We start from the raw sequence: 17,403 nt of genomic DNA on the forward strand, positions 1-17,403 counted from the left end.
CACAAATTCAAAAGCTCATTCCCCAACAACGGGATCTCGGATCATGTACCCATGAACATCTTCAAGACAGAAAGCAAATCTGCTTTGCATTAATTAATAGGAAGCCTCCATGCTGTTCACTATGGATACGAGCATCCTTCTTGTAGTCAAGAATTTCTCTTAATCACTTTTGTGGATTGTTGTATTTAGTAGTACCGTGACCTTGATCTTCATTGTGTGATAATGCCAAAAATGCTGGATTAACCTTTAAATGACCCTTTCTGATCTCTCAAAATCCCATTGTTCTTATCAAATTGTTGTCCTTATCAAATGAATCTATAAAGATTCACTTCCATCTTGTCTTTGTTAGGCAATAGTATGCACGCTGTTATCATAACCAATAGACTCTGCTTGTCCATGAACCTGTCCCTTACTGTCTAACAGTGGCCACTTTGAATAAAGATCAATAATGATCCTGAAAAATATGAAGCAATTCACTATTTTTGAAATCCATTGTGGATCAAAGGCAATGTTTATGAAATTTACCATCTCCTTCAATGAGCCAATAGATCCTTTGGTTGTCTGAGCAATAGAGTTTGATCTTAAATCTAGTCATGATCTACCAGGCAGAAGTTGATTCTTGTCCTTCTGTAATGTTTCTGCGAAAGGAACTACTTATAGTTGGGTAAAATCATTGTGCATCTTTGTTCAATGTGACCACTGTTAGACAGCATGGCAGGAAGACTATGAATGTTGCTCCAATAAAATCCTTCAAATCCACTGGTAGGATAAATAAACCAATGTTCCCAGTGAAATTAACCTATTGATGTCTGATGGGCAAGAAGCCTGCTCAATGTTAAATTTCCAAAACATAAAATATTTTTGACTATCACAAGAGATTATAAGATGGTTAAAGGAAAAGGATATTCTAAAAGCTTTGGAAAGTAACATCTGTATCAATTTGTGGGAGTCCTTGGCCCATGACCACTTAGAATGAAGGAAGATGACATTGAGAATAGTCTGTTGACATCACACAGCCCAATATATGCACAAATAAAGGAGAACACTAGCTACCAAGCCACCCACCTGCCAGCCTGTCAAGTTCCACCACCACCTCTGGCATTCCAATATGGCTTCATATTGGCCACGGGAAAATACAGAACTAGAGTGGAAGCAATTTGTCTTGGATCACGAGGGAATGTCTAAGAAGAAGTATGGCATTTCACTTGCTCCTTGGGTAATCAGCAAGTGAATTGATGGGAGAAATTGGCTGAGGATTTGCAGAATTTCCAGATGTCTCAAAAAGTACAGCAGTGTGGAAGGAAAGCTGATTATGATTTCAGCAGAGCTTGAGACACGGACAACTTGTTTATTCTAATTCAGCTAATTGCTTTCAAAAGAGATGGATAACTAGATTGCCAGCAACTCTTCTTTTATTGAAAATGAGTTCAGAACTTGCCACCTTATTGATTTTCCTCGATGTTCTAACCATGCTTTTCTTTAATTAAGATGGTACCTTGAGCTAAATTGACATTGTTTCTCAATACCTAATCTTTCCCAATTCAGAAAATTTTGCTTGGGGGCGGTAGGAAGGGGAGGAAAGTCATCTTTCTCAGAATATCCCCTATAGCACATCACCTCTTCCCTATTTCAAACATCGTTCCTGATTGGTCATTGAGCATGGGTTAGGTTGTAACTTTGGAGTTGTGGTGAGACCTTTTAGAAAATCTGTATTCACAATATTTTTTTAACATGACAAACATGATTAACATGATAAACTTTGTTTTCAACAAACGTATTTAGTATTGTGAATGCTTTACTGCTTGTGATGGTGCTCAACTTCTTTTGAATCAATGCATTGATGAGCTTGCTTTGTTTTAACCAGGATATTCTTGTGCCAGAAGCTTCTGAATTTGAACATTGGGAGGTAGAAGGGATGGCATCTGAGCATCCAGTTGCTGCTATTATCCCAAGATGGAATATGCTGACTACACTTGATATGAGTCATAATCAAGTATCTAACATTGATGAATCTGTGGTAAGGAAAGATGTGTATACATCCAGTCCAAGAAAAAAACATTATTCTTGTGTTTCAGTTGCCTTTGACTTTCAACTAACTGCATTTTCTGTAATCTACCATTCATTTTCATTTTCTCTCTTCCTATACCTGCAAAAAAGCAATCTGGAGTTTTCAATAATCTCCCTCCAGCATTTTGCACATTAATAAGCAAGCAGTGTCGCTATGCTGATGGTCTATGCATGTCACTTTTAACCATGAATTATTACAAATAGAATTGTTTGAAGACTAGATTTCAAATTATGTTTTCCATTTTTTAAAAGTTGAAGTTGATGAGAGGAAAATGGTGTGTGCAAGATTGAAATTTTCCCTAGTTATGACAACTTTACTCGAACAGGCTATATGTAAAATTGACTTTCTGAAGGCTAGTCTACCAAAATCAAACCCACATATCTTGTTAAGATATCCATTGATGCACTGGAATATTTGTAATGTTATAATAGGAAGGTTGCAGAGGATCTTGGAGTGGGAGGGGAAAGACCCAGTCGTCGTGGTCCATGTGGGTACCAATGACGTAGGTAGAACAAGGAAAGAGGTTCTGCTAACGGAATTTGATCAGCTAGACACCAAATTGTAAAACAGAACCAAAAAGATAATAATCTTTGGATTGCTACCTGAGTCACGTGCAAATTGGCTTCGGATTGAGAGGATAACAGAGTTGAATGCATGGCTCTAAGACTGATGTGGAAGAAGTGGTTTTGAATTTGTGGGACATTGGCACCAGTATTGGGGAAGGAGGGAACTGTTCAGACGGGACGGTCTCCACGTGAACCCGACTGGAACCAGACTCCTGGCAAACCGTATAACTAGGGCCGCAGATACAGCTTTAAACTAAATAGTGGGGGGCAGGGGTCAGAAAACTGAAAGTGTAAGGGTGGAGATAAAGGGAAAGAGGGTGCAGGAAATGTTACAGGTCTCCCAAATTAACAGGACGGAAAGTTCAAGAAGGGGTAAGAGAGTAAGGTCGGGTAAAATCGGGACCGGTGTGAGAAGGGTGTGCGTGAATACCGAATTAAGGGTGTTGTATTTGAATGCGCTGGTATAAGAAACAAAGTAGATGAACTTGTAGCACAGTTAGAGATTGGTAGGTATGATGTAGTGGGAATTGCAGAGGCGTGGCTGTGAGGATCGGAGCCGGGAGCTGAATATTCAGGGTTATACATCATATCAGAATGGCAGGAAGGTGGGCAGAGGTGGGGTGGGTGGGGTAGCTCTGTTAGATAGGAATGAAATTCAGTCCTTAGAGAGAGGCGACATAGGACCTGAAGATGTAGAGCCATTGTAGGGAGAGCTGAGAAATTATAACGGAAAAAACACCCCTCCCAACCCTTCCGAATTTGGCGGATTGTTTCTTATTTCATTTCCGCCATTCTGATTGCGCCTCACATTTTTCTGCAAAACAGTCGGCAATTGCAATTTGTCAATTCGGTCGCTAGGGGTTCCGCGAGAAATTCCCCTGCGCCCTGGAAGTCTCCCCAAAAATGTGGCACCTCGGCTGGGCAAGGCAGGCAATCTCAACCTCATCAGGACTTCCATGGCCAATTTGTCAATTCGGCCGCTAGAGGTCACTAGGGGTTCCGCGAGAAATCCCCCGCGCCCTGGAAGCCTCTCCGAAAATGTGGCACCTCGGCTCAACCTCATCGGGACTTCCACGGCTGATCGGTGGGTTGAATTTGAAACCTGCGGCCGGGGCTCTGGAACTCTAGCCCAGCTGGGGTCAGCACATCTATCCCCATAGCTGACTTCCTTGGCCAGTTGGATAAACCAGCAAAGCTCTGGAACCAAGAGTGCCAGAAAATCAGTGGTGGAACTGTAATGAGTAAATATTAAATTTAATTGCAAGATTATATAACTATATTAATTAATTAATTAAGGGGGTTAAAATATATAACATAGCAGAAAAGCCAGATACGACCTTTTTGGGCTGATCATCAATTAAGGTGTGAATTTACTTCAACAAGTACTTCCGTATGCTTAGTCGAGTCACATATACCAACTCTTTCTTCATAACTTAGTCATACATTTTATAACCATTGTTCTTTTATTCAATACCATGCGAATTGGGGTGTGTAAGGAAAAAGCAAAATGGAAAAAACAAAACACAACAATTGTTTCTTTGTGTTGCAAAAAGTATCTCTGTTCAATAACCTTTCTATAAATAACAGAATATATTCATGATAGGCCTGACATTGTGAACTACCGACTGTTGGAAATAATAGTCGTTTTTCACGCATGAATGTATGCGCATTTGGCGTGCATACTTTATTTTTGCTGAAAAGTTGCATTACGTGCCATATTATGAATTTTGATGTAAAATTCTGAATTTTGGACGTCAAAATGATGAATTTGTAAAATCAAATGTTGGGAGGTCTATAAAAAGACCCTAATGGGAGTTATTTACAGGCCAAGAAACAGTAGCCAGGATATAAGGTACAGGTTACATCAGGAGTTCAGGTAGGAGAGTCTAGGACTAGAGGTCATAGACTCAGAGTTAAAGGACGTTCCTTTAGGAAGGAGATGAGGAGAGATTTCTTTAGTCAGAGGGTGGTGAATCTGTATTCTTTATCACAGAAGGCTGTGGAGGCCAAGTCAATGGATATTTTTAGGGCAGAGATAGATAGATTCTTGATTAGTACAGGTGTGAGAGGTTATGGGGAGAAGGCAGGAGAATGGGGTTAGGAGGGAGAGATAGATCAGCCATGATTGAATGGTGGAATAGAATTGATGGGCCAAATGGCCTAATTCTACTATTCCTTATGACCTTAAGTTGCAAAGCTTACTTCTACGATATGACATTTTCATTATTCCATTTGTTCAACAGATCCTACTGTAAACCAGTGGGAATTGGAGGGCAATATATAAAAGCCTTACCATTTACATTAAGCAGTTCTGGGCTGCTGACAGATGTCTCTTTGTATCATCATCCAGGGTAACCAAATGGAACTTGCTGGTTTAGTTGTCAATAACTAGCCAAAATGTGCTTGTGTACATTTAGCAGGTAGCAGACTAAGATAGGCTTGGCTTGATGAGGTATGTCAGGGTAGAAGTGTAAATTAACTTAAAATGCAAAATTGTAAGATACAGCAAAGGGTTAGACTGAGATATGGATGAACAGTAGAGCATCATTTGAGGTGAAAGCAAGGTTGTATTGGGCTTTCCAAAGGAGATTTGGAAATTCAGATACATGTACTAGTTCAAGGAAATATAAATATATGAAGGAATGTCGGATTATGCCATTATTTGATTAAATAATGATGATCCCATTATATAAATGAAGAAGCACCTATTAACTACAATTTCACATCATGTTGTGGAATAGTAAATAAATAGCAATTTTTTGTTCTCTTCCTTGCCTCATCTATCCTAATATTGTTAAAAGGAAGTCGAGATTATAGCCCTTTCATCTGTTGAGAATAATTCCAATGAGTGATCAGTGAAACATTTTGCAATTAAGTATAGGGCTTGTTCCAAGGATTCTGTTGCTGTTCTAATATCAGGTTGACTATTCTCTGATATATTCATTTTGTTGACGTTTCCCAGCGTAAAACTGTTTGCATTTGTTCTTTAGCCTTTTCAAGCATTCCTAAGTGGTTTTACCAGAGTTCACACGCATCACAATAATGTACAGCAAACTTTGCTATAAAATGCATAGAACCTATTAGTTTTTGATTTGCTGTTGCATATTAGTTTATAATTTCATATTTTATTTTACAGAGACTAATACCTAAAGTGGAATTTCTGGATCTAAGTTACAATGAAATAACAGTTATGGAGAATTTACAGGTAGAGTGTCTTCTGAGAATTGCCAAAACTGCTAATTACTACTTGCACTTGACGGCAGTTAACCACCAAAGTTGCCAGTGAATTGTTTTATTAACAGGCAGTCTTTTTTTATTTAATGGATAACTGCACAATATGATTAACTTTATTTTAAAAAACGACTACTACACCATCTTGAATTTATTCAGCATCTTTGGTTTTTTGGAGAAACTTGTAGGAAGATGAAGATGGAAAGATGCTCAATTTAAGAGGGCATTCCAAAATTTAGCCTTAGAAAAGGCACGTTGATAGCATACCCAGAAAATGTGGCTAATACGATTGAATGTCAAGAATAAGGTGGTTAGACACTCTTGTAGTTGGGCATTCCCTGACATCTATGTGCCATGAATGTTACCTGCCAATTATTGGCCTAATCATGAATGTTCTCTGGATCTCGCTGCATGCAGACTGCTTCCTTTGCTGAGGAGTTGCAAATGAAATTAAATGTTGCTGCTTTACCAGTGATAATAATTCTATTAAGATGGCAGAACAGGGGCAATCATTGAAGATGGTTGGGTTTAGGACAGAGTCATGACAAACTCCAGCAGTGAAGTTCCAGTGCTTAGATGGTTGACGTCCAGCTACCCTCATTATGGGTGAAAGATATGACTGCAACCAGAGTACATTGTCCATTATCTTCAGTTTTACCAGGGCTCCTTGATGTTACGCTCCATTAGAAGCTGTTGTGATATTGAAGAAAGTCACTTTCACCCAATCTCGGGAATTTGGCTGATGGGAATATCAAGATTTCAAGTCTTTTTTTAGTAAATGTGGATTACCTTTTGTTGGGCTTTTACTTGTACTTTAACTAGCCCATGTGATTTGTTTATTTCTTTGCTGCACAATACTTCAGAGTTATATTGTTAACTATTATGATACTGCTTCACTTTGATTATAATTTGTCAAAGGCATTGAGTTTATTTTGCAGCTGTTGTTGACATTCATTGCCTTACGACTGCAAATTTTGAACTATAAGATCTCTGAGCCCTTACCATTTAGCACAAGGGTAGTGCCGCACAACAGTTCTATAATTGATGGTGAACAGGGCAGTTAATAGTCGATATTGGCCTTGATATATATGGGGTTGTATGTAAGTCAGACTAGGTAAAAGAATAGATATGTAATTATGAGTTCATGGTATATTGGGCCAGTAATTGTAATCTTATTGAATGGTGGAAGAATGCTGGGAATTTGGAATATAGGTACATGAACTGAGGTTTATTTGACAGTGTAACATACTCCATTATTGCATTCCCTTCTTTGCCAGTGACACAAGAAGGATAAGACGTTTAGCAGTATAACTGGTCGTTAGTTTTTCTTTTTACTAATTAGAACTACTTGTGCATATGACATTTTGAAATGAAGCAAAGCCACTAAACTTACTTTGTACTTTAAGCAGAAGTTCAAGTTAATTAATAATCTCATTCTAATGTTCTCTTGTGGTTTTCTTTCTTTTCAGCATCTTTATAATCTCATTCATTTGGATATATCATTCAACAAGCTTACATTATTGCAAGGTGTACATACAAAACTTGGAAATATCAAAACTTTGAATTTGTCAGGAAACCAATTGGAAAGTCTAACTGGGCTTAACAAACTCTACTCATTGGTTAACTTGGATCTCAGCACCAATAAAGTATCACGGGTAATTTTGTCTATTTGTGTAAAATATTTAAAATACTCCTTCAACTTCGTGTCATAATTTTTGGACTGAGCTGGAATATTATGTTTAAAACAGGCCACCATAGTTTAGGAAGAATGTCAAGTCTTTGGAGAGTAGCAGAAAAACGTTGTTTATTACTCTGGGATGAGAAACTAATGAAACGGAGAAAAAATATGGTTAATTGGTTTGAAGATTTTTTGTTCACTTTCATGATTTTGTTTTTTGCTGACACGGGCAATATTTATTCTTGGCCCTAATTGCACTTGGAGGGGGTGGTGAGCTGCCACCTTATGCAGCAACTCTTGTTCTAGTTAAGTTATTGTCATGGTGAAATTGGGGCTGGAGTTCTAGGGTTTAAATCCGATGACAATGAAGAACTGGCATAGAATATCTGAGCCACAGTGATGCTTTATTTTGGAGGGGTTGTTGTCAAAGCACCTGCTAACATTATTGATAGTAGGGATTGTGGATTTGGGAGGTGCTGTCAAAACAGCCGGGGTAACTAAATATAGTGCATCTTTGCAAATGCTATGCATTGCAGCCATTGGGCATAGATGGTGGAGGGAATGAATGTTTTGGGTGATTTGGTGGGGTGCCAGTCAAGTGGGCTGTTTTGTCGTGAATGGTGTGGAGCTGCTTGAGATTTGTGCTACTTCTCTCATCCAGACTATGGGGAGTATTCTATCATGTTCGTGATTTGTACCATATAGATGGCACTGAGTCGGACAGCATGGAAACGGGTCTTCAGCTCAACTGGTCCACGCTGATCAGAGAAACTGTGGAGTGAGGGATTTGCCATTTTGTGAAGTAACAGATTGTGGTAGTGTACCTTTCTGCTGCTGTTGTGCACTCTCAACATTTCATGGATGCCCAGTTTTGTACAGTCACTTCTGAGTCTATTCTATTTAGTATGTTGGAAACATAAGAGATTACAGATACTGGAATCTTGAGCAAAGTACAGTGTTCGAGGAACTCAGCAAGTCAGGCATCATCTGTGGAGGGAAATCAACACAATGTTTCTGGTCTGGTCCCTTCTTCAGGCGGATGGAGTCAAGGGGGAAAAAGCTATTAAAGAGGATGGAAAAATTGGCACAGGATAGGTGGATGCAGGTGAGGAAGGGCGATTTAACAGATGGAGATAGCAACAAAGGCTAAAAGTTAAATGGAGAGGGAAGGGTGCCAGATAATGAAGGAAGAGGAGGAGCAAAATAATTTCAGTTTGATGAATATATCCAATCCGAAACATTGTCTCTTTGTTCTCTGCACGGTTGCTGCTTGACCTGCTGAGGCCCTCCAGCACTGTTTTAATAATGCCTTTTTAAAATGTTGATGTTGCTTTATTGTCCAAAGTTAATTACATTTGAATGTAATTGCTCCTATATTTGTGATTCCAGACCACATTTAGTTTGGAGTAACTTTTAGGCCAAGTCTGGTAAGGGTAGTGCATTTCCTTACCTATAGAACATTATTGAATCAGATGTGTATTTATTATTAAACAATCTGGTAGTTTCATGATTACCATTACTGAATACATTGGAATTGACAGATTTAAAATTCCCAATTGCAAAGTTACCATTCAGACTTCTGTTTCTCGATCAATGGTCTAGAACTATCTCTGTTGGTTCAATAACTGTATTGTCCATCCAACAGAATGGTTTGCACACCTGAGCCAGATCTAAACCATCCAGTTTAATGGCTGATTCTTCAGCATTTGATATTACACCTGGTGAAGATCCTGGTCTATATATGTGTTGTGCCCTTTTTTTGCAGAGGTACTGTCCAGAGTAATAAAATAATGTTTCCTAGTGTTTAATGCCAAATAACTTAAAAGAGGTTAATGTTTTTTTCAGATAGAAGAAATCAAAAACATTGGAAGCTTGCCATGTCTGGAGAAGGTCGTTCTAATTAACAACCCCTTGAGTATCATTCCTGATTACAGAACAAAGGTGCTTGCACAATTTGGAGATCGTGCCTCGGAGGTAACAGAAATACAATATCAGTTAAATTGAAAGAAGAAATATGTAAAATTTGTTCATTTAATGCCAATCTGAATTTTCTACCGTTGGGTTTTTTGATTATTTGAAATCCAACATAAATGTTGGAGAAATGTATTTTTGGGCAAACTTTTCATTAAGTTTATTGGAACATTTTTACTATGCATTTTGGAGATACTCTTGTCATGTAAACGTGGAGAAGTCCTTCCCTGTAAAACTGGTCATGTTCAGAAAAATCTGATATTAACTGTTATAAATGTAGAATCAAGGAACTGTTGGTGCTGGTTTACAAAAGAAGACATAGTGCTTGAGTAACTCAGTGGGTCAGGCAGCATTTCTGGAGAACATGAATAGGTGACATTTCGGGTCGGAATTCTTCTTCGGACTGATTGCAGGGGCGGCAAAATAAAAAGTTCTTCTCCCCCCCCCAATTCCTCCATTCTCTCCCTCAAGAGTCTCAACATAACTGCTCAAGCTGCACATTGACTAGGATGTTTGCAATTATATAGAACCAAGGGCAATAGTGAGTTAAATGGTGGACACGAAGTTTGCATTGTGTGCACAGATAACTGTGAGAAAGAAGGGAATAGACGAAGTAAAATTACTTCAGTTTATTTTCATTCCGTTTGGAGATATAGTGTGAAAACAGGCGCTTTGGTCCACTGAGTCAGCACCGCCCAGATATTACCCCGTATTCTAACACTATCCTTCACACTCGCAGCAAGTTACAATTTTTACCACAGCCAATTAACCTACAAAGCTGTACGTCTTTGAAATGTAGGAGGAAACCGGTGCACTCGGAGAAAACCCACGTGGTCACAGGGAGAATGTACAAATGCCATACAGACAGCGCCCAAGATCAGGATCAAACCCAGGGCTCTGGCATTGTGAGGTAGCAACTCTATTGCTGCTCCACTGTGCTGCGCTGAGGATGAGTAGAAAAACATTATTTTCACATGACTAGAAACTTGGCCCATGGGATCCTGCAGAGCCCGAAGCAATTAGGCCCTATTGTGAAGGAGTTGGAATATGAAAATTAGCAAGAATTAATTTACTGTGTACACTTTTGGTATCCATACTGAAGTTATTTTGACTATCTAGGCGGAAGCAAAGTGCAAATTCACAAGATTGGGTATCAACAATTTTAAGTGTCATTTTACATTATATGCATTGGATATGAACTGGAATAACAAAAGTCTTACTTGCTGCAGCTTTGCAGCCCCAAGACAACAACAATTTAATATACAATAAGTTCTAAGTTATTATGAGTAGACAGATCCATGAGAGTGCAACAAACAATGTAGAGTGACCATAGAAGTGTTGTGGTTCAGGGTTGTGGAAGGGTCCCAAGCTGAAATCTGAGTTCTCCAGAAATGCAGCCTGGCCTACTGAGTTACATAGCATTTTGTGTATCTTTCTTTATAAACCAGCAACTGCAGTTCCTTGTGTCATTAGATTTGTAATAATTGCTTGAAGGGTTACAAGGGTTGTGGTTAGGTTACATTGTAGTGAGTCCAGACGAGTGGTATTATCTAAATCCTTTATTAGTATAAAACCCGTAACAAACGCGACAGACTTCTTTCTGGACAAACACTAACTTCACTCACTAATCTAATCTCTAATCTAACGTTTGGCGCCAAGCATTTAAATACCCCGCGCTTCCTCACCCCGTGACCGTAACCCAATCCGAGGGTTCTATTACCTGGCCAATCCCTATGTCCCTACATGACCCCCCCCAGAACCCTCGAAACCATACCTCACGGGCGGCCGAACCTCCCGCCCAGAACGTGTACGGATGGGGGAAACCGATACCCCCAGCGTGACAGGAGGCGGGGGGGACGCCGCCGCTGGAGGCGATGGGGGGTCCACTGGAGCGGAGGGTGCAGGTGACGTGGGGCACTTGATGAACAACGGCAGCCCGGGACCAACCATAGGCGGCGGAGGCCCAAGAGGTGGTAAACTGGGCGCCGCTGACGGGACCAGTCGAGCAGCCACAGGCCGGCCCCGGCGCGGCGGCTGAGCCACCGACACGGGGAGGTCCTGGTCTAAATGGGCCGGCTTGAGACGGGACACTGAAACCAGCCCCTGACGATTTCCTACCTGCAAGGTGAAGGTTACAGTCCCTCTTTTGAGCACCTGGAACGGGCCCTGGTAAACCGGCTGAAGAGGGGGACGGTGGCAATCTTTCCGAAGAAACACGAAATCACAGCTCCGCAATTCCGAAGGAACGTGAACTGCTGTGCTTCCGTGACTAGAGGTGGGGACTGGAGCCAGAGAACCCACCCGTTCCCGGAGGGAGCCCAAGACTGACGTGACGGATGGCGGCAAGGCGGGAGTGGAAGGGAGAATATCGCCCGGCACCCGCAGGGGCGAACCGTAGACGAGCTCGGCCGAAGATGTGCCCAGCTCAGCCCGCGGGGCCGTACGGATGCCGAGGAGGACCCAAGGCAGCTGGTCAGCCCAATCGTAGCCAGTCAGGCGAGCACAGAGGAACGCCTTCAGCTGCCGATGGAAACGCTCAACCATCCCGTTGGCTTGGGGATGATAGGCGGTGGTCTGCTGTAATCGAGCACCATAAAGCTGCGCCAGCGCGGCCCAGAGAGACGAGGTGAACTGGGCTCCCCGATCTGTAGTGATGATAGCCGGGACCCCGAAACGAGCCACCCAATGCAACGCCAGGGCCCGTGCACAGGAGGCCGCCGAGGTGTCCGACAACGGGAGCGCCTCCGGCCAACGAGTGAACCGATCAACCACCGTCAGTAGATGAGTGTAACCCCTAGAATAGGGCAATGGACCCACCAAATCCACATGGATGTGGAAAAAACGGGCGGGGGGAACCTCGAATGTCTGGTGCGGGGGCTGGACATGACGATGGACTTTGGAGGTCTGGCACGGAATGCAGGCGCGTGCCCAGGCTGCCACCTGCTTTCGCAGGCCATGCCAGACAAACCGGTCGGCCGCCATGGCTGAAGTCGCCCTGATGGACGGATGTGCCAGGCCATGAATGGCCTCAAAAACCTTACGCCGCAGAGCGGCAGGCACCACCGGGCGAGGGCGTGGGAGAGTAACGTCGCACCACAACTTGGTACCTGTGGGGCCACACGCCACCTGCTCTAAACGCAGTCCCGAGGTTGTGGAGGCGTACACCGCGGCAGTTCCTTCCAGGCGCTGAGCCTCCGCTAGCTCCTGGAAATCCACATGTTTACCAACCACGGCTACGGAGGGAATGGCCGGCCGGGACAGGGCATCAGCAACGGCATTCAGCCTACCCGCAATATGACGGACATCGGTCGTAAACTCCGAAATGAGGGTTAGGTGCCGCTGCTGGCGAGCCGACCACGGATCAGAAACCTTAGCAAAAGCGAATGTCAAAGGTTTGTGATCCGTGTAGGCCACGAAAGAACGGCCTTCTAAAAAGTAACGGAAGTGCCGGACTGCTAAATAAAGGGCCAGGAGCTCCCTATCGAACGCACTGTACTTGAGCTCCGCTCGAGAGAGCTGCCTGCTGAAAAACGCAAGAGGCTGCCATTCACCGTCAACCTGCTGCTCCAAAACCCCACCCACCGCCACGTCTGAGGCGTCCACCGTCAGAGCTGTGGGGGCGGAGGAGCGCGGGTGCACCAGCATGGTGGCATTGGCGAGGGCCTGTTTTTTACCGCAACAAAAGCCGTCTCTGCAGCTAAGGACCATACCAACTCCGCGGGGTTACCTGCGAGACATTGAAAAAGGGGATGCATAACCCGAGCTGCTGCAGGCACGAACCGATGATAAAAATTGACCATGCCCACAAATTCCTGCAAGCCCTTGATGGTAGTCGGGCGGGGGAAAGAGCGGACCGCGTCCACCTTAGCTGGTAAGGGAATGGCACCGGCCGGAGTAATCCGGTGACCCAAAAAATCCACCGCGGACAGGCCGAATTGGCACTTGTCCGGATGGAGAATCAGGCCATGGTCTTGCAGCCTCTGGAACACCGTGCGGAGGTGGACCAAGTGCTCCTGGACCGAACGGCTGGCAATCAAAATATCGTCTAGATAAATAAAGACAAACGGCAACCCTCGACCCACCCGGTCCATCAGACGCTGGAATGCCTGAGCTGCATTTTTAAGGCCGAAAGGCATACGCAACCACTCAAACAGTCCGAACGGGGTGATGGTCGCTGTTTTCGGAATATCCGGCGGGTGGACCGGGATCTGATGGTATCCCCGCACCAAATCAATTTTTGAAAATATTGTCGCCCCCTCCAGGCTAGCTGAAAAGTCCTGAATGTGTGGAATCGGGTAGCGGTCCGGCCGTGTTGCCGCGTTGAGTCGACGGAAGTCACCACATGGTCTCCACCCCCCAGATGCTTTGGAAACCATGTGCAAGGGGGAGGCCCACGGACTACTCGAAGGCCGAATAATTCCCAACCTCTCCAAGTTTAGGAACTCCTCTCGCGCCCTGGCCAGCTTGTCGGGTGGGAGGCGCCGTGCCCGGGCAAAAACCGGCGGCCCTTCGGTTGGAATGAAATGGACGACCCCGTGCTTCTCCGAAGGTGAATCAAAACGCTGGACGAGGAGCTGCGGGAAGTCGGCCAGGACCGCATCGAACTGACCGGGAGCCGTGGTAATGGACTGGATGACTAGGCTGGGTGGGGCGGCGCTTGTAGAAGCCTCTGGCCCAGTATCCCGAGGCCGTACATCAGCCGAGGGTTGTAGGCCCCTCCCTCGGACGTCTGCGACCAAGGAAAACGCCCATAGGAAATCTGCCCCCAATATGGCCTGGCCCACATCCGCAACGATGAATTCCCAACGGTAAGTCCTGGACTCGAAGGACAGGGACATGGTCCTTTTACCGTATGTACGGATGGTGCTACCATTCACTGCAATTAGGGGCGGGCCCTTTTCCCCCACTCGAACTTCACAGTCATAGGAGGGCACAATACTTACGACCGCTCCCGTATCCACTAGGAAAACGATCCCGGTACTCTGATCCGTAGCGTAGAGGCGGTGGTTACGGCCAACCGAGACTGCCTCTACAGTCGATCGGCCCAGGCGTTTCCCGGAAACGAACACGGGGATCTACAGCTTCGGGCCTCGCTGCCCCACCGCCGATGGAAAGAGCACCAGCCACGCCTATCCGGCTCTGTTGGTCGAGCCCGCTGCCAATGAACAGGCGCTGCCGCCCTCTCTTGGCGGGCCGGCTGCGCAATAGCGGCCGATGCGTCGCTCTCCCGGCCGCACCCCCGACTGCCGCTGGGCCTCGAGACCCGGTTAACGGAGCCGTCTCGGGCGTTGCGTTCCCTCACGAGCGTGTCTGCCTTCTCGGCGAACGCTACCGGATCTTCAAAAGGGACGTCCGCCAACACCAACCTGACGTCCCCAGGTAGCTTCTCCCGGAAGGCCGCTTCGAATATCATGCACGGCTGATGGTCGCCCGCCAAAGCCAGCATCTCGGACATCAGCTCCGACGGCAGCCGCTGCCCCAGGTCTGGCAAATGGAGGAGCTTCAGAGCCCGCTGGCTCTGGGCCGATCGACTGTAGAGGCAGTCTCGGTTGGCCGTAACCACCGCCTCTACGCTACGGATCAGAGTACCGGGATCGTTTTCCTAGTGGATACGGGAGCGGTCGTAAGTATTGTGCCCCCCTATGACTGTGAAGTTCGAGTGGGGGAAAAGGGCCCGCCCCTAATTGCAGTGAATGGTAGCACCATCCGTACATACGGTAAAATGGGTGGTTAATTTATATAACTAAAGAGTAGTTAAAGGTGTAAAATTGCACTAAATTAATATATAGATATATACTTGATGGCCGTAACTATAGAGCTTCTTATCGAGTCCACATCACAAGATTAGAAATTGTTCAGCCAGAGCTGAGCACACTTCACGGCATCTGCATACAATGGCGTCTTGTGCTTCTTGTGCATAATGGTGGAAAGATTAGTGGAAACAGGGCCGCAACGTGAATGTTCTTTCCTTGACCCCACTATAGAGCTGCAGATCTATTACTTGAAGTTGGGTTACGTTGGTAGCTTTTCTGTGACCACCGGCACAGATATAACAGGCCAATTATGCTCTTGTGTTGTATATTTTCTTTGAGACAAAACTTCTGTCAGGAATTGCCAAGGTAGTTTTGAGAGGCTGTTCATTCTGGTTCAAGAGTGTGGAATTGGGGTAACATAGCTTCCTTGGTAATGGGATGACGTGAAATATTATTTTGTACACATCCTTGAAAATCCTTGACGCCAGTAAGAGAATCTGAGGATTGGACATTGTTGACATGGTGAATGAGGCATTGCCATATTCTAATTTTACTTATGTTCTTATCGTCTCATAGGTCTGTCTGGATAATACTGTTACAACAGGAAAAGAACTTGATACAGTTGAGGTGCTGAAGGCAATTCAGAAAGCCAAAGAAGCAAAGGATCGAATGAATAGTACAGATAAAAAAGTGAGATTGCTTTATTAAAACTCCTGATTAAATTTGGAATTATCATGGTGTTTAGTATAGAATAATTAATACTGAGTTAGCTCCAGTGAACAACAGTGTTATATATAATGTTGAATGGATTTGATATCCTTTACTGAGCCTGAAATCTAATTACTTTGGAGTCTTGCATTTGATTGGTGTCGACAAACTAATGTTCTTTAAATTACAGAATTTATTTTGCAAAATGCTTTTGATTAGGAAGGTAACGGTATGTTTCAGGATCTTTTTTATGCTTTCCGCCCTTGTTTCTTGCTTGCTTGCCACAGTAGTCTCCGACTCTACTTTGTTAAACCTGGCAATGTGTGTTTCTTAAATAAGTACATTTTTTTGTTAGATCAGTGAGGAAACACGACTTGCTGCTCAAGGGTCCAAACCCAGCTACTCTTCTTATGTTGCTTGTCCTCCTTCTCCTCTGCTACACCACGCTGCCAGCTCCAGCCAAGGTAATCATGTATGTATCGGGCTGCTGGTGTGGACCATTTTCTTTAGTTCTAGTGCTTGCTTATCTGCATTGATGTGTGTGCGCATTAAAGGAATGACCACTGCCATTTCTAACTTGTACACAAAATATCTGCAACTGGAATACTTTTATCAAGTATTTTTAAGATAATTTCAAAATCATGGGTTTGGTGGATGTCTGAAAATTTCCAGGTTTCCAGGGTTTTTTTAAAGCAATATTTTCTAGAAATACCATAAGGCCTCCTGTCCACCTCTTACTCATCATGTTATTGGATCCATTCCTTCTATTCTTTAAATCAAAATTGGCTGACATACAAGGTTCTCAAAAGCTGAGCATCTAACTTTTTAGATCCTTGCTTATGAATTAGCTAAATAACAACATGTGTGTGTGTGAAGCAGGTATGCTTCTTTCCCATTTTCTGTCAATGTGTTCATTTTTAAAGAACCATCTTCAAATACGCTTCCACCACTATTCAGACCAGACCAGATCAGTGCAACTTGCCACATAATTCTTCTTGCTCGTTCTCCCTAAATCTTTGGTGCTGTGGTTACTGTCAGTGGAACAGTTTGTTTATCTACTGTTTAAAACTTTCATAAATTTTGGGCCTCTTGCATATCCTCCTCACGTTCTCTGTGGTGATTTTACTTTATGTTACGTGGAACTGTATGAAAGTCACCTTATTCTGGATCTTGCATGTAAGAAATATTTGGAATCTGGGTAGAATAAATTGTTTTTGCTTGGTTGTTGCTGAAAAGGAATGATTTAGATTTTCTGGTTAAAAAATATAGTAATGGTAATTTATGAGTTTAATTTGTCCTTTTTGAAGAAAATGTGCCTGGTGCTTTTCACCTCCATTTTAAAAATATGTATTCCGTAAAACAACTGATGCCTCTGGTACTACTTTAACTTAAAAGAAAATCAAAAACTACAGGACAAAATGCTAGAAA

The 17,403-nt window shown here is 43.6% G+C and overlaps 1 protein-coding gene across 4 annotated transcripts in view; it reads left to right on the forward strand.

The window, feature by feature from the left end:
* The window catches only part of nisch (nischarin), a 46,757-nt gene that overhangs the window by 12,403 nt on the left and 16,951 nt on the right, over positions 1-17,403 (forward strand). For 2 of the 4 annotated variants that reach the window (XM_078414031.1, XM_078414032.1), the window contains exons 8-13: positions 1,865-2,017; positions 5,771-5,839; positions 7,335-7,520; positions 9,389-9,517; positions 15,844-15,957; positions 16,331-16,439. In XM_078414031.1, the coding sequence (XP_078270157.1) occupies positions 1,865-2,017; positions 5,771-5,839; positions 7,335-7,520; positions 9,389-9,517; positions 15,844-15,957; positions 16,331-16,439 (760 nt within the window). Of the gene's footprint in view, positions 1-1,864; positions 2,018-5,770; positions 5,840-7,334; positions 7,521-9,388; positions 9,518-15,843; positions 15,958-16,330; positions 16,448-17,403 lie in introns of all 4 variants that reach the window. The other 2 variants (XR_013548361.1, XM_078414033.1) reach the window with 2 other exon arrangements.

Source organism: Rhinoraja longicauda, chromosome 17, assembly GCF_053455715.1.
Source record: "Rhinoraja longicauda isolate Sanriku21f chromosome 17, sRhiLon1.1, whole genome shotgun sequence".
In the NCBI taxonomy this organism is placed as follows: Eukaryota; Metazoa; Chordata; class Chondrichthyes; order Rajiformes; family Arhynchobatidae; genus Rhinoraja; species Rhinoraja longicauda.